The sequence below is a fragment of the Chanos chanos genome, chromosome 8, assembly GCF_902362185.1.
Source record: "Chanos chanos chromosome 8, fChaCha1.1, whole genome shotgun sequence".
In the NCBI taxonomy this organism is placed as follows: Eukaryota; Metazoa; Chordata; class Actinopteri; order Gonorynchiformes; family Chanidae; genus Chanos; species Chanos chanos.
The window spans coordinates 42,824,613-42,847,756 of record NC_044502.1 but is presented as its reverse complement, the minus strand read 5'-3'; the positions used below and the strand labels follow the sequence as shown (position 1 = coordinate 42,847,756).

At 44.3% G+C, this 23,144-nt stretch overlaps 1 protein-coding gene across 6 annotated transcripts in view; it reads right to left on the bottom strand.

Annotated features, from left to right (window-relative positions):
- Nucleotides 1-23,144, bottom strand: part of ptk2ab (protein tyrosine kinase 2ab) — a 60,445-nt gene that overhangs the window by 35,307 nt on the left and 1,994 nt on the right. For 2 of the 6 annotated variants that reach the window (XM_030783303.1, XM_030783304.1), the window contains exons 2-7: nt 10,723-10,949; nt 8,820-8,986; nt 5,127-5,214; nt 2,899-2,978; nt 2,712-2,774; nt 516-570 (exon numbers count right to left, since the gene is read on the bottom strand). In XM_030783303.1, the coding sequence (XP_030639163.1) occupies nt 516-570; nt 2,712-2,774; nt 2,899-2,978; nt 5,127-5,214; nt 8,820-8,986; nt 10,723-10,917 (648 nt within the window). In that variant the 5' untranslated portion in view covers nt 10,918-10,949. Of the gene's footprint in view, nt 1-515; nt 571-2,711; nt 2,775-2,898; nt 2,979-5,126; nt 5,215-8,819; nt 8,987-10,722; nt 10,955-13,018; nt 13,072-19,029; nt 19,062-23,144 lie in introns of those variants that run through there. The other 4 variants (XM_030783301.1, XM_030783300.1, XM_030783305.1 and 1 more) reach the window with 4 other exon arrangements.

The window sequence follows — 23,144 nt, the reverse complement described above, 5'->3', positions numbered from 1 at the left end:
CCAGCTGTTGTGATGTGACAGACAGCTAAAATATCCCTCAGTATGTCAGTAACTATCTACCACGAGCTTTAGTTTGGAAGAAAATCTGACAGCACATCCACAGACACTGTGAAAGGCATATAGAACTAAACATCACCGTGCTAAAGACACTCTTGAAGACTTGAAGATGTTGACAAATACACATTGCAAGAAGAAGGTAATGAGACACAGAGCATATAGTCTTCCATTAAGGTGAGTTCACAGCAGCTTAAGACAGGCAAGTAAAAGTGGGCCACAGACTCTCTGGGGGAGACAGAGAGAGAGAGAGAGAAACCAGCCAGGTAATGACATCGATTGTCTCTCAACAATACCCTCTCTCTCTCTCTCTCTCTCTCTCTCTCTCTCTCTCTCACTCTCTCTCTCTCTCTCTCACTCTCTCTCACTCTCTCTCACTGTCTCTCACTCTCTCTCTCTGCACAGGCAAATAGCCAAAGCCCTCAGGCAGAAACAGGAGAATTGTAGAGTCTTCCCCTTACCTTAACAGAGTCCAGCAGAGTCTTAGGGAAGAATCTCCTTAGACCCACATCTTTCCTGCCAAAGAAGACAGAGGGTGTAGTTAGCCTTGTATGTGTGTGTGTGTGTGTGTGTGTGTTTTTTTTCTGTACTATTCACCTTTTATATACATTAATGAATAGAAAATGGGTTCAGACACGCGGGTCTCTTGTCGTTTTGCACACAAAGCAAATATCAAGTGATGTTGTTACAAGACCAATAAACTAGTCAGTATTATTTACTACAGACAGAAAGATACACACTCATTCTCTCTGACCTCTCTTACAGCAGCCATTAATGTTTAATGGCTACAAATATTGTGGAAGTCCTAGATTTATTGGCCGATTAGACTTGTACTGGGAGAGAAAAAAATGGCTAAAGGCTAAACTGGGACAGCAAGGCCTACATGCAGCAAAATAGAATGATCCTCACATAAAACCAACCATCCAAAACCTATTAGGTTCTCGAAAATGTCCCGCATAACACATTTTATTGATCGAATAATCAGCATTTCTCGTTGTGTGTGCGCACACCAACACACCAAAAATAATAAAGGAGAAAAGGCAAAAAAAAAACAAAACAAAACACTGTAGCCCAGCTGCTAATGGGGTGAGGAAAAGATGCTGTCAACCAAAGAGAATAACAAACCGTGGGTGTCTTTAATAAAAAAAAAAAAAGAAAAAACAAAAGGCCTACCTAAAAGAAGGGGTGATTTTCAGCACCTTTAATGATGAGAGGACACCATTTCTCTCTGTTCATTAAACACACTGAAAATCAGTCTGCTCACACTCACAATGACAATGACCTTTATTAGCATTTAGCAAGCCCTGTTCAATTAGCATTGCCTGTGGATCCAGCTGCTCTGTCATTAGACACAGTCGCCAGTCTCTAGCGCAAGTGAGGTCATTACCCTCTCTCCGTGATTCGTCTGTCTGGCTAGCATGTGACTCAGGAAAGGGAAGAAGTTGAGGAAGAGGAGAAATGAGAGTGCTAGCTCTCGGCCTTTAATGACTGAGTGTGTGTGTGTGTGTGTGTGTGTGTGGGTGTGGGTGTGGGTGTGTGTGTGGGGTGGTGGTGGGGGGGGGGGGGGGTACAGTAGAGCTACAGGCTAGCATCACCGCCACCTCCACGTAACCTGACCCCTGAGGTGCTCCATTCAGAACAATGAGAACTGTCATCACAAATCCCCCAGTCTTCATCTGTCTGTCACTCCTCTCTAAATTGCTACCGCGAGCTCGCTCAGTCCTTTCAAGCGTGAAGCGGTAAAACAAGCCCCTGGATGTGCGGATTGGTCACTGGTCATTAAAACGTTCAGCTGTCTCTTGTTGTTAGCTATTGCATCCGCATATCATATATCGCTTAGGATACTTTCACAATGTATCGTATCATATCGTACCGTATCGTGTACCGCATCATGCATCTCTCCACCACAGTGGAGCTGTGCAAAGTGTGCGCTGTGCAAATATTGCCAAGCAGTTTACAACAGTATCTGACACTTGCTCTGGTGGATAAGTGGCCACTTACACTCAAATATTTTCCAGTACAGTAATCATTTTAACTTCGCTCATATCTGAGGCGTTTCTGTCTGTACACAAATCGAGCGTCTTTGGCTCTCGTTAAGTCCGCGCAGCTGTATATCATCTCTATCTCTTGGTCTAGCAGGTCCGTTCATCCACAGTTAACCAGTATCCAAACAGCCACGGGGCCCCGCTCACGCATTCGCTAGGGACGTGGTGGCAGTGCAGGAAATGTTCAGAGATCCATTATTCTGCACTATAAATAGAGCAGACAAAATTTCACACTGTGGGTTCACGAGGCAGACAATTTATCCTGACCCATATACTGTGTAAAAATCTCAGAGTGAGAGATGGTGTGAGGCTGAAGCCACGAAGCCATGAAATCTTCCTCCTCCTCAAGCTCTCCCAGTTATCAGTGTTGAGAACAATGTTCCAGAACCATGACGTGTAATTAATTATATTTCCTCACCATATGTCAAAACTCAACACAAAGAGCGTCGTATTTAGAATAAAACGTACCATGAGTCCATTAGTCGCTAATTACTGTAAAGCAGTTAGAACATTAATTAATGTAACGCTGGGCTTTTGGGTACAGCATGACAACCCAAAGCTTGTGTCAGCCCCTGTGTAACATGTTAGTTAACCAAAATGGCACTGACTTACTCTAATAATTCATAATTGGATTTCTTATCAAGAGCGTTCCCCCTCATCTCCCGGAAAAACCTCCTGTAAAGAAAAAGAGATAACAAAATTAGGCACCTTTTCATTCTCAGAGTTCTTTTTTTCTCTTTTCTTTTTTCTCTTTTCTTTTTTCAAAGCGTCTCTCTGCGGCTTCACGTCTTTCACTCACCTGATCTCTAGGCAGCCCAGCTTAAGTGCAACGTCTTGATCAACTTGATCAGCTATCTCCATCATGTAGTCGCTTTTCACCTGGGGGAAAAAAACAAAAACAAAACAAAAAAAACACAGTTTGCCGGGTTAGTACGAGAGCGGTAAAGCGCTGGAGAGTGTGATTGGGAAGGACGTCCGCCGAGCCCGCTGGGAAATGAGACGGCATTGGCCGTAATCTTCAGTCGTGCCTGACGCTGTGTAGGAGTATTAGAGATGCAATAAAGATCCTTCTAAGAGACTTAACACTCTGTCTTCAAAGTTAATGCTTCAGTGATACTCAGAGCGATCCTGACCAACGGCACCGAGTCAAATCCTTGGAGCAGATTGATGATAAAAATGCCTTGATTTTTCCTTGATTTAGACATAGTAAGGCCAGTGCACCATACTGGTGGCGGGGAGAGGGAGGAGACTGGGCTACCGTGTTGCAGCAGCTCGGGAACGACTTTGGGGGAAACTTTTCGTTCAAGGACATGATATCAGCAGCAGCAGCAGCAGCCAGAGGAAAGACGGAGACATTAGAGCCAGCAACGCCGCAAGCCCTAAGTCAACATCCGTCCATGCCCTGCCTGGAATTCAAATGAGCAGCCTTCCAACTCCCCGCGCAGAAACCCAACCCACTGATCCACCGCTGCCCTCTCTGAATTGGGATCGAGTCAAGTTTTGAGTGCATATACCTGAAGGTGTGAGAGCGTGAGACACGGGGTAAATGGCATCCTTAAATGATTTGACAGCTGTACTTATGAATTATAAAATTCAGCCCGGTGTCTGAACACACCAGTTATTTGGATCACGCTAGGAGTTCAGTTTATTGTACCCCTGGTAGCCTAATTTTCTGATTTCAATGGCTGATTTCAAGTTGGATTTAACTGCCTCTCCCGTCGTCCTCATCTGGCCTATATATTTATACGCCTGTCGAATGCATTTCGCTGTGTTCTTTGAAATCCACTTGCTATTTTTCCGCAATTTCAAGGCAATAGGACCAAAACATGGCTCTGGGCTGAGCCTCGACCTCATTCCAGTGAGCGGAGTGAAATGGGCCATTCAGCAAAGACCAGTCTGATGCCGCATAGCTGTGCGCTCTCCCCCTCCCCGTGGGAAATGATCAGCGGCGAGAGAAACATGTTGAGACAGACAGGTAGCCACCTGTCTGCGTAGGGCTGTCTGATGCCCGTCAGATTCACCGTCGCCCGTCAGACCCCGGGCATTCGGAGAGGAGTTCAACTGGACGCTTGCTGTGCGTTGACCCAGTTTATTTTTTACTCCAAACGCCCTGTATAAAAAAAAAAAAGCCCACAGCACGGCACAGTGTTGTGAGGTGTGCTGGTGTATTAGTGCAGCTGAGCTCAGAAACCCATGAGGATACTGACTTTGAAGATGTTAAAGATTAAAACACTAAAGTCAATGTGATCTGTTTGTGAGGGGAATTAAAAGATGACAATACTGGGGGAAAAAAAAAACAAACAAAACAAAACAAACAAAAACAAAACATGCACAGAACAAAACACGAAGTAGTGAGATGGTGAATTTAAACTCAGCAGTGTCTTGTGATAACACACGATATGTTTTTATAGGGATTTTTCTGTTTTTGTCTTTTTGTTTAATTATTATCATTTAGCTGAAAAGCCTGGTCACAAAGACAAATCATTATGTCCACAGTGAAAAACCAATATCCACAACAACCCCATTCCAACCCACTGCAGCATCCAATCGCTCACAATATCTGATCCCCTATCCTCCAACAATGCCACCTCCACTGAGGTGACTAAGCCCAGCACACACATCATCTACCGTGAGCGGAGCCAGTCACTGTATCTTTCCACACTCTGAGCTGCGTGGGATTGCCTCAGACGTAACACGCTTGAAGGAGAACGACGTTCGCATAAAGATATCCACAATCCACACCTGACTGTCAGTTACACGCGGAAAGCGCTGGAAGGCAGACTGACACCGTGGCCCCAAGGGAACAAACCCAGGGATAGTGACACAGCTGCAAGTATAATATCTCATTCACACCTCCACAGGCTTCCATAAACAGTTTAAGTGAATTTTCAATTTGGCTCCTACACGGTAAAAAAAAAAAAAAAAAATACCATACATTATGTAGGATGCGCCTTCCTGCAAAATTATTCCATGTTTTGAGTTTCGAAATGGTCTCAGGTTAAGTCTAGTCACATATCGTGCCCTCACCTGATGGTAGAAGTAATTCAGGGTTGGCTGGTCTTCAGTAAACTGGTTCAAGTATCCTTTTGGCAAGTAGCGTATCCGCAGTTCGTATCTGGGGAGACAGAAGAGCAGGGTCGTACGCTGAAATATCACAGAGGCGAAAACACACTATACATTAATTAACAGCTTTTTTCCCCTTAAGCAATCTCAAGAGTTATAAAAGATTCATCTGGCAGCACAAAAAAAAAAACCCCTGTGCAGTATATGAGAGCGTAGTTCATCGGTCTGCGCTGACTAGTTTTCACAGCAAACTTTCGCTGCACCAAATTCAGTTGCTATGGATGAGCTAAGAGTGAGTCATTGGCCTGCAAGCGCAGTTTCATCATTCATTTTAAATGAAACTCACTGGAGGATAGGCAGTAAACTCACTGAATGGTGAGGAAATGTTATTTAGATCCAAAATCTGCTGAGACTTGGGAGTGAGTAACCGTTCGGAGGTTTAAGGAAAGGAATAAAAAAAAAAAAAAAAAAAAAAAAAAAAAAAAAAAAAGATGGAATAAATAATCAGCTTTACTCCCTAGAGTTTCCATAAAACGCTCGAGTTGAAGTTAACTGCATTGTAGGTGGGGAGTGCTAATACTAATCTAACCACCCTCTCACCCCTGCCCAAAAAAAAGTGAGTTTGAAGGAAATGTTATTTTGGATGAATCAACTCAAAATCTGACTATTTGACATTGCATCTAAGACGATTCACTCATGATTAAAGAAAATGAATGCCAGTCATCCTGCCGGTTAGATCTGAAATAAACAGAAAAAGTGTCCAATAGAATTCAACCAACCCAGTGGTTAAAACTGAAGAAACGGTCTGCGTAGCGGCTTAGCCTTGATTCTACAACCCCACCCCCATACCCCACACACACACACAACTCCTGGTTTTAGGCCAGGCAAATCTTATCACACTCGCAGAGACTGCTGGAGTTTTTTTTAATCTACATAATAGTCATCGTATGTTTTGATTAGTGAGTCGAGCTCTCTTTCATATGGAGCTGATTAAAGACTTTAGTGAGTCTGGCAGACATCTCCATTACGATTTCCACCAATGACGGCTCACTCCCAGCTGTATACCTATGAGGTGGAATCACTCCACTCTGCTCCACTGTCTGCCTTAAATCATTCCAGATGGATTACAGCACCTGAGGCTCAGCCAATGGGACGTACCACCTAAGCGCTTACGCTTTAAATGGCCAGGTAGATTATTTTCACACCGGGGCGAGCACGCCAACACACGCCGGTTCCTCCTTCCCCCGTTACTGAACAGGAAAGGAAATAAGTATATTCAGAGAGGGCAAAGAATGTTCCGGCGACTGTGTACCACCCTCTGTTTTCAATGGAAGACCACAGGAAAGGTCCATAGAAGGCTGGGTACTAATACAGAACAGTCAACCTAATCACAGCCCAACAACAGGTGTCTAGGCCTTTCACACAGACGTAATTATTATAGAAATGTAATTTGTCGACGTGCGTCTTCACGTGAACATAATTAAATGACACTCCACCTTCTGTTTGCATAATAAAATCCCTTTCAGGTGAATTATTGTACAGATTTGGGCTCCTATTCCAGCAGCAGCTGGTAGTCAAGGAGGATACGATAACAATTGTTCCCAGAAACGACAGCAACAGACATGAGCTTCCGGCGCTTTCCGAGCTGTCTAAGGCCCCGCATCTGAGGAGCAGAAAAATGAGAAGACAGAGCAGAGAAAGGAGAAGCAAAAAAAAAAAAAAAAAAAAGAAAGAAAAAACGAAAAGAAAGAAAAAAAAAAAAAAGATATGCCCAGACAGAAAACTCAGGGCAGTTCAGTGCAGTTTATCATCCCTTCCTGTCTTCTTCTGAGGCGGAGAACAGAGCAGAGCTTCACCTGTCTGTAAGCCGAACGGATCGGAACGGCAGAGCTGCGTGGCGTAGCGAGAGCACCGAGTGAAAGCTTGGCGCCCGGGCCTTTGCTGAAGCGCCGCTACTTTTCCCGGTTTTGCTGATATGCCTCGGGGGATCTCAAATCAAGCTCATCCTCCTAAAAGAAGAGCTTTACATAAATGAATAAAAAGTCCCTTCATTCATAATGAAAAAAAAGCAGAACAGGAAGAGAAATCCCCTTCAGCTTACACGAATGGAGCGTAAACAGCGTCTCAATTAAATCAAATGCTTTTTATTTAGCTCCATTAAGTCAGCACTGAGAACTCAATGAGGCAGGCCAAATTTGCCCAACGCTCTTGCGATGGTACCGTTCTATAGCGTGTGTCTCGTTCAGAACGTGATTGAACCGCTGACCTACTCGTTACGGCAGGTGTGTACACAGGTGCTGTGTTTTCATCAGCTAGGACTGTAGCTTATACCACAATCAGGGATTTTTGTTGGGGGGGGAAAGCATCCCGGAATGAACGCAGCTTGGCCGTCTTTTTTACGCTGCGTGGTGTTTTTGCTTCATGACGCTGATTAGACATCCACTCGTTCCCACACACATTCCATACGGGCCTGTATTAGGATGTGGATACTTCAAAGCCAAAGCCAGAGAGGTGATCAGTCTTGTATTATTTAACGGCCGTTTAAATATAGATGGTGTTTAATGGGGTTCTCTGCATTATTAACGCCAAGAGAGGATTTGAAACCACCTCTAAAATGATCAGAGATTCAGGATCATGTCGTTATCAGTCCTTTACACTGTCCATTAATGATGTCCCATTACTATGGCTTTTTAGCTGTTATAACGGATCTGTTTGGTACTACGGCATGACAGTAACACACAGTTTGTCTTATTTAACGTTTAGTGACAGTGAAAGTTATACATTATCATCCTGCTCCTCATAAGACAGCTGATATCAATGCCCCAAAACATATCGTAAAAAGTCAAAACACCAAACAGAATCATCACGCAGTGCACTAGTGTTAGGCAGTCATAAACTGTTTGAATATTATTGTTGTTGCTGTTGTTGTTGTTGTCATTGTTGTTGTTGTTGTTGTTGTTGTGTGAGGCAGTAGAGGAGAACTGTGGTGGCATGTGATTACCTAACAGCTCTATTTCACAGAGAGATTAACAGGACCTCTTAAACCTTTAACATAAAATCTCTCGGTGCATAAGCGCTGACAAGCATATGCATTGGTTTTATACTAACCACATGACTGGACGTGCTAAGAAAGGGCAGTTTGGTATTGCAACACAGTCAGCGCTTGCAGTCATATAGGTTAAATGGACATGTGTACACACTGATGTTTAAAGTAGACTCTGAGGTAATGAATCAAACTCAACATGCCCTAAACCTTAGGCTGCTCTCTCCTGGCATGTTTCTTACAAGCAAAAGTACTTTAACAAAGCGGTAACACTCCCTGAAACACTGGGATTATTATTATTTCATTACGACAATATTATTTCCTTTACAGTATTGAAAGCGGCAGTAAAGGTTCAGTTAAGGGTCTTTCTGATCCTTTTATATAAGACAAATAATTCCTCTCTTTTTGTGTAGCTGCAGAGGAGAAACCCACGCATACCATCCATACTATATGCATCCAGGTTTTTAATCCCTTTCAGCATGCCCTGGACCTAAACCAAGGAATCAGCTGTATTGTGGAGAGATTTTTACCATTCGTTTCAGACGGAATCTAATGAAACTGTGTCGTGTTGTGATTAAAAACGCTGCCATGATGGCTCTGAGACGCTGCCTCACCTCCACTCGTCCTGTGGGTGGCCGTGTTCGTATCTCTCTCTGACGTGGGACACGCCCATATCTGGGTGGAGCCAGTGGACCACCCCTGTCTTCAGATGGCTGAGGCGCAGGCCAAAACAGGACACGCATCTGACCTTGTGAATATCCACTATCTTCTGGATAATGCCCTAACGGACCACAGGAACAATAGACGAGCGTTAAACACAGTCTTCCCCGTCTGAAAACTGACACGTAAAACATTCTTTTTTTTCTTTTCATACGATTGTGTGAGATGTGCTTATTTCTAACATTCATGTCAACAGAAAAACAACAGCAATCTCAGAAGGACAGCAAATCAATAAAGCATTTTAAAGATACGCTTTTAAAAAAAAAAACAAACGGCTAGACTGGTACGAGCTTCACAAATGTGTTTACAAAATCAGAGACACATGGAAATTGGCTTGCAAAACTGATGGAAATTCTATGCAAAAGTATTTAGCGCTGGTGAGCCACGGGGCGAATGTTTTTGAATATGAAAATCAGGACAGAGCTATAGTGAGCATGGAACGAAGGCTAGGCAAATCACACTGATTGGTTCATTCATGTGTCATGTTTGGATGGAGACAGGACAAGCTGGTATGCTGCTCTGATAGTGTGTGTGTGTGTGTGTGTGTGTGTGTGTGAGAGAGAGAGAGAGAGAAAAGGGGGGGGGGGAGTGCGGTGGAGGTTATGACAGTCTGGCAGCATGAGGATCTGTGTGTGTGTGTGTGTGTGTTTGCGCGTGCGTGCGTATGCGCAGAGGGGTTGGCATTTCATTTATTACATGAACGACGAAAGCTGAACAAAGCCAGTCTGAAGAGTGCCATCGCAGTCTGAAACAATAAATCAGTCTTTTCATCCCCTCTCTCTCTCCACCACATCTATTCACTCAGCGCAGACAAGTCACAATCTATCACACAAACACAACCTATTACACATCAGGGCCATTGTCTGCAAACCCGGCCGCTGCCACACAGCCACGCAGACTGGGTCCTGCAGCTTCGGCATCTGCCTCAGAACCCCCCCCCCACCTTTTCTCTGTGTGGAGAAGCTACACTAGGTGTGTTTGAGGAGAGCTCTCCTGTGCCCGCGGCAGGGCTGAACGCCGAGCGGTGGAATCCCAGCGGCCGGGTTTTAGCGAAGGCGGGGGGGAAATGAGAGGAAAATGGGACAATGGTCCTGTGAGGTTCACGACTGATCAGCTTCAAAAACAAAGCCTAGTAAATAATTCAGAGTAGCATGCCACTGTCTTCAGTGCGTGTGTGTGTGCGTGCGTGCGTGTGTGTGTGTGTGTTTTTTTTTTTAAAGAGTGGTTATTCTAGGCCACGCCATGATGCATTTAGAACAACCCAGAAAAAGCCATAAGGCCCGGGACTGGGAGCGCCGTTAACGCAGAGAAGAGTCGTGTCGGAAATGCTCTGTGAATCTCCCAGTGCTTGTTTGTTTTGTAAAACCACCACAGCAAAAGAAAACAAGACCAAACATCAGAGAAAATGAGGACAAAGATGCTTTAAAATCAAAACGCATTACATGTTCCTCACGAAATCCTTTTCTTTTTTTGAAGACATTTTACCCTCGCGTTCACCAAAAATATATAAATAAATAAACAAACAAACAATAATCTTTTCTCTATTGCACCAAACTTACAGTGACTACTTCTCACATTTCATTACATTCAACAATTTTGAACAGACAGAACAACCAAAAAAAAGACAGAGAGACAGACAGATACAATCAGAACAACCACAGAGTGAAGGACTGAACAACCAAATGACAGACAGAAAGAGAGAGAGAGAGAGAGAGAGAGAGAGAGAGAGAGAGAGAGAGAGACATGCATATATTCACACATACATTATGACCAAAGCGTTACAGGTTCTGTACAAACCCTGACATCGGTGGCATCCCCGTGCCGGATGTTGCTAGCCCAGGTGCAGGGTTCGCTGCTACTCTCAAAGTAATGGAAGACTTTGAGCACGCGCTCCATGGCCCCCGGGGGCCTCTCCATCCCCACGGTGAAGCGGGGCTTCACGCCCTGGCTCAGCGCATGGTTCAGGTTGGGCTCCAGGTATGCCGCCGCCATGCCTTTACTGGGTGCTAGGTGTCGGTCATATTCTGTCAGAAACACAAACAAAACATTATGAGGACGTAAAAGGAACATACTGACACTCGAGGCCCTGACGAACGCCATTGGAATGGACGGTTGCTAGCCGCTTAACTTTTTTTTTTTTTTTTTTTTTTTTACCTACTCTACAACTGTAACGTGACAACATTTTCGTGTCAAGACTAAAGTTCGGGACAACAGGCTGTGACTTCTGGATTGTCAGTTATCGTTATCCATTAACGCCAGCTCTCTCGTGGGAAAGACCTGGACATTCCAGTTGTGTTGTGCATCAATTCCTCCCAATACACATCCACAGCCCAGAGTAAGAGATCATTTCAGACAATATCAAACAATGCTCGGTCAGAGTTCAAACTTTAACAAGAGGATTACAAGCCTGGATTTAAGCCTTCGATAAAAGAGAAAAGCAGCATTTAGCCAACAGAACCACTGAAATACAGGAACATCTGGACAGACGTTTGAGAAGTCTTCATCTGTCCTCTACAGTTCATTATAAAGCAATGCCAAGCTACAGTAATCCACCGCTCAAAAATCAAAAGTTAGAAAACACAAACATAATCTACAAAAATTTACAACAGCATATTTATTCCAGACTTCACTCATCTGCTCTTTTAATCCCACTAAAATAATCATGGGATTACAGATTACATTATTACTACAACAATGCACTCTGACTTCAGCGACTGAAATCTTCTGGTTTTCCTTTACAAGCCTGCAAACTAACACTACAGTCGCACAAACTTCTACAATGTTCTGTTCAGGATTTTTTTTTTGGTGCAGGTTGTTTTGAAATGTTTTGATTCTTCTAGCAAGATAAAGAAATTGCCATTAATATCAAAGTTTATTTAGCATTTCTGTTTTGAATCAAACGCAAGATAAAGGCCGAGAACAATGAAACCTGTCATTCCGGACAAAAAAAAAAAAAAAAGCCCGCAACATATTCAAAGCCCCATGCAGGTCGATAAGAAAGACCCAGTCATCAGCGAAAGGGTGGCCGAAAACCCAAACGCAAGCGGGCTGTAATCAGCGCTCTGTGATCAGCGGTGGGAAGAGAGATGTAACGATATTCTGCCCCGCGTCAGACAGAGCTGTCTGAAAAACAGAGCCAGGCGCTGGGGAGATAAAGAGGGGGTCACTGCCCTGGGAAGGAGGTGGAGACAATGGGCTGAGACAAGACCTCCTCATCAGGAGAATGGACTCCGCCAGCCAGACAGCTGGGTGGCCCGTGGAGTCGAAGGCAGAACCGTCAGATGTGTTGCCAGCTTAAAACAAAACGACGTTAAAAAAAACCCCAAAAAAACCCATGATAAACGGTCAAATCACTCTTTGCTGCGTGCCAGCCTGGAAAGACCTCTGTTCTGAAGCCTCAGAGGTTTGGCCAAAACGGCGTCAATCTTACTGCTACACAACTGTTATGCAGTCATGCAAACCCTGCATATCTGTAGGCATCGGCGAGAACTCTGGTTTTGAAAGGCTCATCCAGGCGTTGGAGATCAGGGATCTAGCGCAGGACTACAGAACTAGAACGGTACAAAAACTATTCAAATTCACATTTCAGACTTTGGTTTCAGATTTTTGTTTCCAGTAGTTGCAATGTTTGTTGGACTCTGACCTCAAACGTTTGATTATCTCTTTCCTCTTTAGCATCTGTTTGTTGACAACACAAACAACGAAAACTGAAGACGCATTAACAAAGCATAACCAATATAAACCGAACGAGAAATTTCATCCAAAATCGCCAAACAAACCAGACCACCGTGTCGTTTTCTTACAGTCTGTAGTCGAGTTCAACTGTATCGGGGAGGGTGTGGGAATAGAATTGATCACTTAAACCAAATGAGGCAACAATGTGAAAGGGTTTGCATGTAACACACAGTCGAACCACCCCTGCCAAGGCAGGAAATCAAACAACTAGTCATACATGACTGCTCCCCACAAATTCAGCTGAAATATGTGGCACTTGAAATGTGTGTTGTTCTTTCCCAAGTTAAAAGACCACTCTCGCTCTCTCTTTCGATTACGTTTGAACACTTCCCCTCCAGCTCGAAGTCCTAAGCCCTACCTTTATAGCAGAACGGCCAACAGGTAAACAGCAGTCTGGGACTGCACCGTGCCGGATTGCAGTGGCCCTTTGAACACATGAGTGTTGAGGCGAACTGCTAAAAATCCACAGAGCACACATCTATCCCAGAGGTAAACAGAGTAAAGCGACAAGCCATGCTAGTCCTCCTCTGAATTTTCCAAACGAATCTGAGACACACACTCACACTTAAACACACACACACACACATTTCCCTGTGTTTCCTCTATCTAGACGTCACATCCTGGTTATCACAATGCACCCTGGCACTCTGCAGCCTGTGTGAGTCACGTTGGAGATTTTGTTCCTGTCAGTCTCTCCCATGGAGACTCAGGGAATGCACACAGCTCTTCCTGAGAAGCCAGAGGCCCTGTTCAAAAACAGTTTATTGTCACAGTGTATAGAACACGGCTGCTATCACCCTTACTCAGCTCCGCTGGCATGTCGGCCCGAGGACGCAGCATGGTAAACACACACACACGCGCGCACACGCACACGCACACGCACACACACACGCACACACACACGCGCACACACACACACACACGCACACACACACACACACGCACACACACACACACACACATATCACCGTAGTAGGACCTTGGCCAGAACGGCCAGTCAAGAGTGGGAGCTTACACACATACCTATCTGTTTACACTGAAACCTAGGGCTTACAAAACAAACATACTCTTAGGCATTACTCAAAGGAGAGTTTTGTTACCTTTTTCTTTTTTTTTTTTTTTTTTAAACGCTAATCCATGTACAGTGGGTCATTCATGTTTTGATCCTGAAGTGGTTGCCATTTACCATTCAGATTGAAACAAGTCACTGTAACTGTTACCAGGTGGTAGCATAAAGTTGTTTTCAGGTGGTACTTTTTTTTCTCCATTTGTTTTTCTCACCAGAAGCATAGAATGCTGTTACTACGTAAGAACATTTTTCTTATATGGAATATACAGACATAACTAGTATCCATAGGAAGTGATTAAAAGATGAATGCATGAAAGCATGAATGTATTTTTTTTAATTCCATAGGGATTAAAAGTCGTTTCATGTTCAAAAGAGCAGGTACTTAAATTGATCACCTCTGTACAGAGGTTTATATCTGCGACTGCATATCAGTTTGTGAGGCACAAAGTGGATTCAACTGTTCTGGGTTTGGTATTCTGACAGTACCACTGTGGCAGCAAAACGTCTCCGGGCTTAAATGTCATAATAAGAATACGAGAGTGGTTTGCAGCAAACACTGCAAACAGTTTAACTCTCCATTGGCCTGTTACCTAAAAAACTATTCCATGATTTAGTAAACCCTGCTAACCTGTTGTCCAAGATTCATCAATGCATGCTAACTTCTGCACAGCTTAACAATGCATGCTAGCCTGTTAGCTACACAAGTTTCAAAGGACCTTTGTCTCATTAATCATTGCTGGACAGCGATGGACAAATTCTTTCTGCTGGGTCTGTCGGATTCACGGGACACTGGGTCAGTGAGCAGGACACGGACAGAAAAGAGACAGAGAGGAGGGGTGCTAACCTGTCAACACACTCTTTCTACTCAGTCCAACTAACATGTGTGGTTCCCAAAGCACAGAACTGTAAACTTGGCCACATACAAACCTTCAAACAAACACAGATTCTATGAATTCTATGAAAAAAAAAAAAAAAAAAAGGGTAATCAGTATTTTGAAACTGATTCAATTTCACATAATTCAACATGTGTTACTTGAAGTTCAGCCATCCTGTTCTAAAATGGAAAAGTAGCACATATTTGGGGGGAAAAAATGTATAAAAATCACAGTAAAACTGTGCCATCCTGCGCAATCTCCTAGTCTCCGTTACGACTTTAAAGGCTTAGGCAGCTGATTAATGGGAAAGTGATGATAGTGTTTGTGTGTGTTAAGAGTGGCTCCAGGCTTTGAGCTGGACATTGGGGATTACTGACAGCGGGAAGCATTGGCATTGGCTCCAGAGCAGTACTGTACAAACAACTGTCAATATCGATGAGGATCATGAGCTGCTTCATCAGTGCTGCTGCACAATCACAGATCCGGCTTTTTCTGGTCAACGCTCAGAGGAAATTACATGATCTTCTCTCGCTGTGCAAAAGCCAGTTCAGCGTTCCCAAGGGCTGCGTCCTTTCAGAACTTAACAAACAATGAAAAGGATCGGAGCTGGCTAGAGTTTGTGAAGTCACGCCAAATGGATGAAGGTTTATACTAAATATAGCCCCCCCCCCCCCCCAAAAAAAAAGATATTAAATGGCACTGGACTGTTTCACTGTATCTGCAGTTTTACTCCTCAAGCACAAATACATCTAAAGCCGAAGGCACTAAGCCAAGCTAAACGAGAGGAACGCGGAGCTATCTGGTAATCTGTTGAAATCTCCTACCATCTCTGTGAGAACCCTGGAGACGCTCCTTCTGTCAAACTGACACGTCAAGTGAGCAAGTGTGATGAGCAAAGAAAGTGCAATAAGGTCTGTGTCTATTGCACCAGGCAGTTAGTGCTATTTTAAGCAGAATTGGCTCAGATGGAACCAGACAGTTTTAGCCCAGACCGATTTTTTAGATATTTCTGGACAAACTCCAGGGTACCTTCAAACTGTCTCATACTGTCCCAGGTAAATGTGGAGCCTTATACATAAGCTGCAAAAGCATTTACATCACTCAACACAGAGCGTTTTTCCTTCTTGTTTTGTGTCCCTTTCTTGTCTAAGTTTGAGGTACCTCAATACTGCAATTTCACAATATGTAAAGCGCTGGTAGAAGGGTATTTGCATTTGTGTGATTCTACTTAAGTAAGTTTCAGTGATTGCACACACACACTGTGAAGTGAGCAGTGAATTTGTCCTCTGCATTTAACCCATCCGATACACCAGTAGTGAACACACACACCAGACGCAGGAGCAGTGGGCAGCCTTCCTTGGTGAGCGCCCGGGGAGCATTGGGGTTAAGTGCCTTGCTCAAGGGCACACAGCCGTGGATGTTGGGCCTGGGAATCGAACCGGCAACCCTCCAGTCACAAGCCCGGTTCTCTACCCTTTAGACCACGGCTGCCCACACTTGTAGCTATAGGAACCTGACCTCCACTGAGGGAGATGGGTACAGGACCATACCATCATACAGGACACCTGGCTAAGTCACATGACCAACAATGCTGCACTGGACAACGTGAAACATTGAGCGAAATGGTACAGCAGGGATTCGAAGCGCAGAAATTGCAGAGGCAGGATGCGCTTCTGCAATGTTAGATGGCGCCTGAACCAGGTACGACATTCGGGAGCCCAAAGCATTTGTTTTAAAAGCAATCATCTTGTCAACCTAAGCTTTATAAGCCAAGGATTTTAGAGGAGGGGGGGAGAGATTTAAAAAAAACAAGAGCAACTAAGGACAAACTGGCAAGAAGTTCTTAAAGAAAAGATGAGCAGTGGATTTCTTGTGAGTCCATCAAACTCTGAATAAGATCAGTGCCTTCAGTGGGTTGAGCTCGAGTGTGATGGTCAGGATTTAAGAAGGCATTCTACTGACAGATCAATCCCTCAGGGTAACATCCAACATCTCGCACAGTCCCAAGCCCTCAGCATACGCTGTAATGGGGCTATATTAGCAAAAGAAAAACAAAAAAAAAAAAAAAAAAGAAAGAGAGAGAGAGAAGAGAGAAAAAAAAAGAGGTAAAAGAAGCCCTGATGAAAAGAGAAGGCAACCTGATTCTACATCAGCTCTTGAGAAGCAGGAAAAGGGGGGTGCGGGTGTGTGTTACCTGTGAATGGAGCTCACAGTACCTTTCAGAGGAGAGAGCCAGGGCAGTGAAAACCTTGGCATGTGACACCAGAGCAGACAACCCGAGCCGGGCCTCTCTCAGAGACGCCCATGTGACATAGGTCGTTTACTGGGTAATTACAGCCGGAATGAGGAGCCACTGCCATTGCCTCTCGGTAAATCTATAGCCTACCGCCTATAAAAAAAAAGGATGAGAAAGGACAGAGCTGGCTTTCATGACGGAGCCAACTGTCCTTTTCTCTTTTTTCTCTCCCCACCCCCCCTTTTTTGTTAATCTTTTGGAGATTTGGTCGAGATGGGCATGTTCGGTATTTGAATAACACTGAGCCTGTAAGACTTGAGAGACAACTCTACATGTTCACGTTCCTATACGAGAACACGTCTGTTATATCCTTCCTGAGTCTGAAATCTTTGTCATCAAGCGTTCTGATGAATGGTATGTTTTAATGGCTTTGAAATCTGTGTGTGATGGTTTAGAGGGAAGCCACACGATCTGACTGAAAATCTGATTTGATCCCAAATGGCAAAGATGCTGTGCTGAAACATATCAACATTTCGGGGTTGTGGACCAAAGCCTCTCAATACGGCTGTTATGTTTTCATTGCTAATGGTCATTTTCTGCATTACCATCATCTCAACAGTGAAAACAATTACACATTTTTCCTTCACCGCGACAAATCCCTGCAGTGCAATCGGCATGAAGTAAGGCTTTCAGACTGTGAAAACAGGGCCCCACGGTTTATGTAGCTGATGGCAAGAGCTCTTTTCCAGAATATTCATTCAAAAAAATTTCTCGGCCGCGCCAAACACACCAGACGCCAACAGACTTATCACACACCAAGACTCGATAGAGCACCAAGTCTGCTACATATGGAGTGAAGCGAAGCCATCTCTCAATGTATGCCTGCCTGTGTGTTTGTGTTTGTGTGTGTGTTTGTGTGTGTGTGTGTGTGTGTGAGAACACACACTCCTAATGAGAGAATGATTCACACTCTTCTATCACTCCCACGGCCTCATTAAATCTTGCCTCAGTGCCTGGATTACAGCAGCGGCCCGCATAACCATCAGCACATGCAAAGCCCTGCAGACAGAGCAGCACCTTGACAGATAAAGGAGAAGCCAGGCTTTAAGCTTCAAACACGCACTGTGGCTTTATTGCTGTGTTCTTCTCTCCCCCTTCTCCCCTTCTTGCTGTTTAGAATCTGTCAACAGCTTAAAGAAATTTCAACCAAAACACCCTACAACATTCCCCTATGAGAAGCATCTTTCTGTCGCTGCCCACACCACAACACCGGGATAAAATATATACTTTTCTGGAAAACAAATTTTCTCACCTGTTGGATGCCTAAATACCAAAGTTATTAACACACTACGTCCTTTAAAAAACGATTCACACAAACATGCTTCAACACCTGCTTCCGGAAGATCAATGACTCGAATTTTTCTAGTTCACAGTACCCGATATTGATAACGTCACTATGTCGAGCATTACTACAGTTTCTACTGCTGCTGGTGTAGCAGTTACCTGGCCCAGTTATCTGCCTCTCCCAAGACGTACCGACCCCAGCTCTTACACCGACACTTAATCAGTCCACGGTGAATGGGAATTAACCCGTCGGTAATGAAGGAGCTTCACGCTCCACGGCCACGCCAGCGAGGCAGAACCAGGAGATAATCAGCTTCTGATCGAATTTACAGCGATTACTCATTAAACAAGGCTTATTGGGTAGGAGTGAGAACAGTGTGGGACACATTACACCACGAGATCTCAACACATCTGAAAACACGTTTTTTGACATACATCAACAGGAGCAGAGAGAAATTCTCACTTTTCTCAGCACCCCCCCCCCCCGCCCCCCCAAACCAGAAGCCAAAAAAGAAAGGCAGTCTCAGTTGGACAATATGAAATTCAGCACCAACAGGAGATCTTACGAAAATGGAAAAACAACATTCAAAGTAATCATAAAATGTCAAATTCAGGCTGCTTTCCACTAAATTAGACATTAATCGTTTCTTCAAAAAAAAAATAATAATAATTTTCCAGTAAAGAGCAAGGCATTGCTTTCCTGTCACAACCACACAGCCAGTCATTTCAAAGCACTTAACACATTTAGACCATAAACACCTTGCTACCTGCAGACTGCCTCATTGTCATATCTAACTGTCATATCCGGTGCCTTGTGCGAGTGACATGGTTGTGAAGGGACGTACTTGGAAGGGGAGGTGGGTAGGAGTAGACGCAGGCCCCTCTAGCCCAGCACAGGGGAAAGGGACTGCAGCCGCTCCTCTCCATGTGTTCCCCTCCACCTGCTGCTCGATCCCAGGCCCAGCGGCTGGCTGGCTCCCCCGCTGCCACATAGAGAGTAGGCTGCTGCCCTGGGCCCCGGCCCCCAATGACCGGCTCACTGAGGGGGCCCGTAAGGGCCAGCAGAAGGCTGGGGGGTGGGGTGGGGGGGGGTGGGAGAGGATCTGGGAGGAGAGGTTAGAAGGGTTAACCAGTCACAGTCTTGTTCCAGCTGGTTCTCCCAGGCACGGAGCAGAAGCAGGTGTCCAGTGTCAGAGGGAGCAAGGAAGGATCAGTAGGTGAAAGCAAGTTCCTCGTTGTCTCTTTGTCGTTGCAAATTCAGCGTATTTCCACGCAAGGGCTTCGGCAGACGGTGCAACAACAATCCACCGCTGAGGGGGCTGCTTTGAAAATGAATCCAGAGAAGGACTTGGAGCTCAGCGCAAACGACGAGGGTAAAAGGAATAAAAAAAAAAAAAAAAAAAGGAAAAAAAAACATTTCAAAAAGACAATCCTCTTTGGTTGAAAAGAATCATTTCCGTCAGGCTTTAGGTTGGGTTTGTATCCATGAACACGCTGCCACCGTCACTGTGAAACGATCCCGAGCTGACGCTCTGTCAGAAGAGTGTGTGAGGATTTGTGCGTCTGTGTGTGAGAGTGTGAGTGTGAGTGTGCGCGACTCAGAGCAAGCGAGTGAGAGCAAGAAAGGGAGCTGTTTGAAGGAGGGAGGGGATGAGAGAGAGAGAGAGAGAGAGAGAGAGAGAGAGAGAGAGAAAGAAACCACTCAGAGTCATTGAGGCAACTGGGGGAAAATAAGCAGGGCAGCTGGAAGCGCTAGAGAGGGGAGCAAGAAAGAGGCTGGCTCATTAATATGCTAATTTCAGCTCAACTCCCATTTGCTGAAGCTTCTCGTGTTTACAAAACATAGATGATCATTCAACCGCTGAAAAAAGCAGAGCTGCAGATCAGGTCTGACCAGGGTCAGAGGCTCCTCTCAACAAAAACGCTCTCGCCTTCTCTCTTTCCATCCGCGGGGCAGGTCCGTCCCCTGACTCTGGCATGCCGCCAGTTCCTCCACAATGCCTCGTCCACGACACAATTCTCATTACCAGACACGGCGGTGGGATACAGACGGTTAATCGTAAAAGACAGATTCAGAACAGGCTTTGATAAAACAAAAAGAAGTCCTCAGATATGTATAGACTTAGGTGAAAACATTTCACCCAGTCGTATCTGAATTGAACATCTGCGTCTGATGCCAATCTTTCGGAGACAGCACATATGTGTGGATTAAGAAGATGGCTTCAAGCATTCACTATTTCATTTTTTGCAAAGATTACATTAATATCAATGATAAAATGAGAAATGATGGTATTCCTAATCTGCGGTTGTCAAACGGCGAATCGAGCTTGTCCGGTGTGCTATTTTTATCTGTTTATAAATCTTATTTAGACAGATTTTGCGATACACATGGAACGTTAGAGAGCCATCTGACAAAGATTTGGGGGACCCAAGGAAGGAAGCCAACTTCCCGCCTTTCACAAAATTCCACAAGTCATATATAACTCACCAACTCACTAGGATGTAAAAACTCTAAGCACATACTGAAAAAAACAAAAAGAAAAAACAAGATATAGCACAAGATGATCCTCCAATGAATGAATCTAGTTCTTGGTATGTTAAAAAAAAATACATCAACATTAAAACGTTGTAAGAATTAATGATTTAAGTAACTGAATTGTAATTACTGGCAGAACGATCCGTGACATTGCGTGATAGAGTACCTTCTTCTGGAGTTTGACTCAGACTCTTATCCTGTTTGGTTCATTTGGGGTCATGTGACACCAGAGAGATTTGGGAAAGAGACAGGACTGTCATTTGGGGCTGAAACTGCTCTACTTTTGTAAGTTTGTGGTTTCTGTCTTAGTACCAAAAAAAAAAAACAAACAAAACAAAAAAAAGTGCAGGTTGTGTGTAGATGGAACCAAACTGCACTGGCGCCATTCGGAATCCAAATCAAATGACTGATCCGTGACTCAGGGTTAACTGATCAATGAACATGCGTCAGTCCTCTGAGAACGGATCTGAGCACCTGGGTTTCTGTCAGCATGCCACTAATGAAGTCATTAGAGTCACAAACAATAAAGTTGTGTTGCTGTGTCCGCGAATAAATCTGTATTTTCTCCTGCCAAGAGTCTTCATTTAAAGCTTTCCTTAGTTCTGTTTACTGCGTTTGTGATAATCAACCTTTGTTTCACGAGTAAATTATTTAGTGCAGAGGGACTATAATCCTGTGCCATGGTTGCTTTTCTGTTAAAAAAACAAAACAAAAAAACAACAACATTCTGTAATGAATATTGGAACGATCTTGATTCTAAAACGTCAAAATAGGACCGATGAACTGCTCCAAAAAAATCCACTGTACTCTGAACGTCTGTAAATGTGTATTCCTAGAGTGACCGCCATTGTCACAATCATTCCATCAGCTTCATAAACATGAGAGACGATAGACCACGCATTAAAAAGAAAAGAACTGGACCCTGACTCCGTGCGTCAGGACAAGACCACCTTTCATTCGGCACCTGTGACGGCCAACGGATCACTGGCCATTCTAATCGTTCTGTTCTGACTATGAATCCACAGTATGTTTTCCCCTCTGCAGTCAGCACAGAGAGAGGGAGGGAGCTGATTGCACCTGCAGCCACCGGCTTGCGTCATGAAACTGGGTGCTGATTTAGAACTGTGCTAATATCCCACAGGACAAAATGAGAACAGAGAACTCAGAAGAACCACGGTGCCGCATTCTGCACTGAGGGATCAGGACACACACGGTTAACACATACACCTGAGGAAGAGACTTAGAATGGATTTTATAATAGGACGGAGATATAGTGGGGAAGTTGGTAACCAAGACGCAACCTGTAAAAAAACAACTGTGTGGCTTATCCTTAACCACACTCTGTTCCTATTGGTTAATTTGACACTGAATAGGAGACATAACCACAGTGCCTATGGGCCATGCAACAATGAACAGTGGATATATATATATATAAAAAAAAGAAAACTAGAGACAAGTGAACAAAGGGGGAAAAAAAAAAACCCACGCTGGGCATCTTCCAGCCATCCAGTCATGAAACCAGCCCACAAATTTGATGGCATGTCATACTGACATGTCACCAAAAAACCCTTTTTCCTTTCTCCCAATCAATAAAACCTTGTTTAAAGTTCATGCTAACCTCACGCAAATCCTTTCCTGGAACAGCCCTGCATCTTTATTCATGCAAAAGATTTGGTTGGCATTTCAGAGAAACTACTTACGTACAAAAAGCACAGTGTCATTGTTATCTTACATAACCACAAGAGAGCTCCCACTCTTGACTACTGTAGCCTAAGCTCGGCTGGAGTACAGATAGAAGACTTCCTGCCACGCCACACTCCCACAGGGAACTCCATCACCTCAAATTTCAGGGCGAAGACCTATCATGTGCATCATAATGGTTCCACTGACACTGAGTACAGTCGCACTGGATATCCTCTCCTCTGACAGCCCTCCAAAAAACCCAAACCACTACCTCAATCTCTTTCTGAGCTGGGAAGACAATGCGACTCCACGCTGAAGTTAGAGGGCTCTATTTTAAACGACCTAAATGCACTTACTCTATACGCTTTAAGACGAGTCCAAATCCACTTTTGCTAGTTTAACAGTGGAACGTTTGAGTGCAAAGTAAGGCGCAAAGGTGTTGTACTTAGTCTTTTCATTAATTCTAGATGTGTTTTAGGTGTAACATGCAATAAACCAATCAGAGTGTCAGCCCCCATTCCCTTGAAAAGCCACCTGCGCTGGCACCTTGATGGATTGCTATTACAACAACCAGCTTAGCACCTGGACGAAAACCTCTACTGTCTCCCAATCCTCTGTCCAATCAGGTACTCCATGTTTCAATGAAACACCTGCGACATGACTTTAGACCAGGTTTTTGTTGGTCTAAACGCAGAGGTTTTCAGTTGCATTCAAAACAGCAATGTGCCAGTGACCACACCT